The 5,969-nt window shown below is 36.6% G+C and overlaps 1 protein-coding gene across 1 annotated transcript in view; it reads right to left on the bottom strand.

The window, feature by feature from the left end:
• Positions 1 to 4,098: 4,098 nt before the first annotated feature.
• The window catches only part of LOC106473963 (sulfate transporter-like), a gene marked incomplete at its 3' end in the record, with an annotated part of 25,053 nt that continues 23,182 nt past the window's right edge, over positions 4,099 to 5,969 (bottom strand). The window contains exons 12-13 of the mRNA XM_013934653.2: positions 4,726 to 4,832; positions 4,099 to 4,171 (exon numbers count right to left, since the gene is read on the bottom strand). Of these exons, the coding sequence (XP_013790107.1) occupies positions 4,099 to 4,171; positions 4,726 to 4,832 (180 nt within the window). The remainder of the gene's footprint in view (positions 4,172 to 4,725; positions 4,833 to 5,969) is intronic.

Below are 5,969 nucleotides of genomic sequence, written 5' to 3' on the forward strand. Positions count from 1 at the left end.
TTGGTTTATTGTATGTGGTTATTGTTCGGGACGAACAATATTAAGGAGGGGGCAGTGTTGCGTCATCGAGATGACGTGACTATTCTCACGCCCTCTAGTTTCTAGAACTATCCCGTATCTTGGTGAATGCTCTAGTATTTACTAGATAGGGTAGGCTGGTATATAAAAGAGGGTGACAACGTGACGGGACAAGAATGTAATGTGTGTGTGTAGATAGTGAGTATTTGAACTGCAGTCAGGAGTATTATTGACGTTCGTTGATATAGCGTTTGTTTTAGCGCGATTGTTGAAAATAAGTGTATAGTAAAGTTGTATTCGGAAAGAATAAACCAGTTTTATTAAGTAAGGACTTGTGTCGCTAAAATTTCAGTCGGAACGAAGTTACGGAAAGTTAATTAACAAACGGAGACGTAACAATATATATTGTTACGCATATGCTCGTTTGTTAATTTCCGGTATAAATTCTTTCCGAGGAACTTCAGCGATACAAGTCCTTTCTTAATTAAAACTAGTTTATTCTTTCTAGATACAACGTTTTAGTACACAGAATTTCCGCAGTCACTTTAAACTTAACAACCTTTATAACACACGCTATAAATCGCAGTGATTCACACACTTTATTTACAGCGCCTATTGTTCGCTTGACTCAATTATCTATCTCTTCAATCTATTTGCCCGATTTCGCTGGCTTTCTTTGCCAGGCTTATATATTAGAAAAAATATGGCGCCTTTAACAAATTAGAGTTGCCAGGAAAATTCATGATCCTTCTAGAAACTCCAGCGCGCATGCTCCCAACGTCGCGTGACTTCCGCTGTTGTAACAATATATCTTAGAAATAAGAACTTAATAAAGCCACCTTACACTAGACCAACGAAATCACATTAGTTCTAAGCTGATACGGCAGCATTGAAATGGTATTCATGTAAATACTCTCGATTAGTGTTAGAACTATTGAAATGTGTAAAAATATATGTTGAACTGTTCGCTATGTGCAGGACTTTGCAACACCGAATATAAGTGATAGTATGTTAATTACAAGAATGGAAATGCAAGTACCTACATGGGCATTGCTATGAAAGCGGTCAGGGTAAGAACGGTTTACTCTGACCCTCATGTCGTATTTATCTTCATATTCAAGAGATCTTTTCAACCACACATAAGATCAAAAATCAACAATAGTTCAGAAGGTTTTTTTTTCTTTTTTGAATTTCGTGCAAAGCCACACGATGGCTATCTGTACTAGCCGTCCCTAATTTAGCAGTGTAAGACTAGAGGGAAGGCAGCTAGTCATCACCACCCACCGCCAACTCTTGGGCTACTCTTTTACCAACGAATAGTGGGATTGACCGTGACATTATAACGCCCCCCCCCCCCACGGTTGATAGGGCGAGCATGTTTGGTGGAACGGGGATTCGAATCCGCGACCCTCAGATTGCGACCCTAACCACCTGGCCATGCCTGGCCAGTTCAGAAGGGAGGAAGAGGTCTACGTAGCATCTTATCCTCCCAGGTCTACAAGACCTAAGTCCCGATACTGCAGCACCAGGTATCTGGATAACACATAACACGCCACACTGAATTATCCATGATTATTCATCGGACTAACTGGTTATTCACCAAAACATATTTCTTGTAGAATAATGACAACCACAGTGTGTTCTCTAGTTGAAATTATCAGCTTGTTTACCTTAAAATAAATTGATAATACTTGTATAAGAAGTGTTTAAATGTTTAGGTTAAGGCTGTTTACTTTTAAAACAGTTACACTTTAGTGTTTCAACCGCGTGAAACCTATAAACCGGTATGTGATTGATTAATCAATTTTAACATATAAAACGCTTAAGTTAATGCGGTTAGTACGTTTTTTTTAGAGTTATGACATGTTGTTTGTTTTAAAATTTTCATACAAAGCTTCACAAGCGTTAATCTGCCCATACACATCTCTAATTTTGTACTGATAGGATAAGGAAGGCAGTTACTCAATGACACTCGCTATCAACCTTGTCTGACAGAATAGTAGGATTATATCGTCATTCTTACAACATATCATGACCCTCAAGCGCGGAGTGTGTTTTCTGGTAACGGGACAGATTCAAAGTTTAAGTACATTAACTATTAAGCCACGCCTGGCCTTATTGTTGTGAAACATTAACAAATTCTTATTTCATTACGATTATCAAACAAGAGTTGTGTAAGTATAGTGACTAATAATATGTATGATGTTTAAATGAATGCTAGACTAAGATTAATTTAATAACAAAACTGAGAAATATTTCATATTTATCATATTTAAGACATTTTGCAGCTTAAAAATAAATGGTTAATACTGTGTAGGTTATGTTTTTACACATAAAATTCATACCTTTGTACTTTTTCCATCACTCCGAAGGAGTTTTTCTGGCTATCGACCGAGGTTTATCACTCAGGTTTTGGTTTTGTTCACCGTACTATTTAAAATACGTACTGATTTTGGTGGGCTTATGAAAGCCCATATAGCTAAAGACTAACATTCGGCTCATCGTAGATTTATTATCCTACATGAGTAACAATGTTTCCTGTCTTAAAAGTACTCCAGATAGTATTTCAATTTTCTGTAGCCTAGACTGTGAGACCTTACATCTCATTAAATTTGTTTGTTTGTTTGTGAATTTCGCGCAAAGCTACACGAGGGCTATCTGCGCTAGCCATCCCTAATTTAGCAGTGTAAGACTACAGGGAAGGCAGCTGGTCATCACCACCCACCACCAACTCTTGGGCTACTCTTTTACCAACGAATAGTGGGATTGACCGTCACATTATAACGCCCCATACGGCTGAAAGGACGAGCATGTTTGGTGGGACGGGGATTCGAACCCGCGACCCTCAGATTGCGAGTCGAGCGCCCTAACCACCTGGCCATGTCGGGCCCACCTCTCATTAAATACCCGAATATAGAAATATGGCACACAACAAATAGAATGATAGATTGTTTTAACCATCTCCGGTTTGAAATCCATAATGAAGTCATTAAAAGACATTTTCAATGTACTGAATGTTAAATAAATCAATAGATAGTTTTAAAAAACAACAACATCAGATTTCAATTCATTTAACCTGATATTAGATTCACGTATAATTTACAGCTTACGAAGATATTAATAAGCGAGACAAAAACTACAGACGATTTAAAAATAGTTAGTTAATTACACTTCACAAGATAATGATGTCTTTAACGGCGAAATGATGGTAGTAATCAATGAATTGTACAATTATCTTTCTTTTCCTCAATCCTGTAAAACAAATGGGTACAATTATCTTTCTTTTCCTCAATCCTGTAAAACAAATGGGTACAATTATCTTTCTTTTCTTCAATCCTGTAAAACAAATGGGTACAATTATCTTTCTTTTCCCCAATCCTGTAAAACAAATGGGTACAATTATCTTTCTTTTCCCCAATCCTGTAAAACAAATGGGTTTGGGCTGACAACTTACTGAGTTAAATTCAGCTTTAAATTTGAATAAGAAAAATATATATTTATGAGTATAATTTTAGTATATTGTGGCGTTTAATATTTGTTTGTTGTTAAGCACAAAGCTGCATAATGGTCTTTCTGTGTCGTGCTGTGCTTCCCGCTGTGATCGAGCCCCGAATTTTAACGTTTTAAGCCCTCAAGTTGACCGCGGCGTTTAGTGATACGTGAAAGATGAAACACTTAAAAAAAACAAAATACTTTCGTGCTAAGTGAAATTATGGAGTTATTTATTACTCCTAATACCCCTGTCGTATGTTTTTGTTATTACATAATTTGCTGATACAAGATTGCTTATACAAGAAATAGGGAAAAATGTTCCCACATGGCATGTTAGTCATTATACTGTTGAGCATTTAAAGACATGGTTAAAGTCACAATATAGTAAAAGGAATTAAGACAAACAACGTTTCGCAACTTCAACTTTCAAACGTTGCTGTTTTTTCTTCATTAGAAAAATGTGAAACATTTTTATTTTTTTTAAATCTTCATATTGTAGCCAAAGCCGATTTTAGATAATTAATTATCTTAAAAACCCAATACGAGTTTACAGTTTGGTGGTTCAGAGGTGGGAATGTTATTACTTACCAGATATTTGACTTTTGGCCCAGGAACGTAGATGCCCGTACTACCAAACTCCTGTAGGACAGTACCACGGTGGCTGGGTAGACAACATAAACCAAATATTACTAAAACGTTGATAAATTAGTCTTTTGCCAATAAAAACACAGTTGTTTTTATCATAAAACTATAAAATATTAACGACTTCTAACTACTCCAACTATTTGAAAATTAGAACGGTCTTACTGTTTGTTTGTTTTTGAATTTCGCGCAAAGCTACACGAGGGCTATCTGCGCTAGCCGTCCCTAATTTAGCAGTGGGAATGCAACTAGTCATCACCACCCACCGCCAACTCTTGGGCTAATCTTTTACCAACGAATAGTGGGATTGACCGTCACATTATAACGCCCCCACGGCTGAAAAGGCGAGCATGTTTGGTGGGACGGGGATTCGAACCCATGACCCGCAGATTGCGAGTCGAGCGCCCTAACCACCTGGCCATGCCGGGCCCAGAACGGTCTTACAGGAACGGTATTATCGTTCAAGAATTGTTAGTGAATCGGATACATACCCCCCTCCTTTTTTTTTACTATAGTAATTTTGTTTCGTTTATTGCGTCAGTAAGGTGTTAAGAAATTCAAGATTAGTCTTACCTCTGCATTCTCCACACAACAGAAAAGAGAGAGACGATAACTCCAATGATCAGACCATAGGTAACGTCCAACAAAACGACGGATATAAAAGTACAAAACCAGATACACTGCAAAAATGAATGTCTATTAGTAATGCTACAAAAATTCATGACTTATTTTTGTCACATTTTTAACATGTGAAACCGACATTAATCTAAAGCCCGAATAATTTGAGCATGATAATGCGTTCCTTGGTGTTATTTATTGATTCAAAAATCAAAAATACTTTTTTTTTAACAGTAGAATTTTTTTATATGTATACTTTACATGTTTTTAATAGACCTGTTTAATTACTATAGGAATGGACGGGTTTGGCCTAGTGGCTAGCATGGCGGGATGCAGATCAGGAGGTCCAGGGTTCCACGCTCCCCATTTTCAGCTATGAAAGTATTATACCAATCAATCCCGCCATTTAGTTAAGGTGGATGGTAGGTTTACAGAGTTACAACGCTAAAATTCGGGGTTGGATTCCCTGTGGTGGACAGAACGCATTAAGAAAACAAAAACAACCTTCAACAATAGGTAGTAAATATTTCAGTACACTTATATACACCTTTAATTGTATATCAACACGTGGAGAAAAACGTTTATTATTGCTGTAATAGGTGACTTCCTAATAAAATATACTGCGATATTTTTTACAAGGAATACTGGAACGAGAGTTCACTTGGTGATTGTAAAGACTTCAGAATGTTGTAGATAAGTTATTTATTTGATTATACTAATGGAACATGTTGATATTGGTACACATAATACCTAAAACAGAGATTTATTTTACGTTCGTGGATCTTATCGAAGATTTTATGACAAAGATTGTCTCAAATTTAGTTGTTGTTGTTTTGTTTTTCAGGGATTCTTTCTCTGACTAGATGTTGAAAATGCTTTTAAACATACAAGAAGGTTTAATGAGAGATAATGGGGATTTCTTCACAAGCAAATGAGCTGGACTTGTGATAGAAACTTAAGAGAAAGAAAGAGGATTTCTTCTCTGATGATATCCAACAAATTAAGTCAGGAGTACCACTGGAGGGCGCCACCATATGAGAATGTTGAAATTGACTGAGATATGTTAAAATACTTATTTTCACCAGTGAACAGATAAACGTTTGAGGGACAAAAAAAAAAAAAAAAGAAAAAAGGGTGGGGTGGGTGGTATTCTAGACTATTGGTGGTACTATTTAGTTAATAAAGCGACATGTGTTAGT

This window comes from Limulus polyphemus, unplaced genomic scaffold (genome assembly GCF_000517525.1).
Source record: "Limulus polyphemus unplaced genomic scaffold, Limulus_polyphemus-2.1.2 Scaffold6681, whole genome shotgun sequence".
NCBI lineage: Eukaryota > Metazoa > Arthropoda > Merostomata > Xiphosura > Limulidae > Limulus > Limulus polyphemus.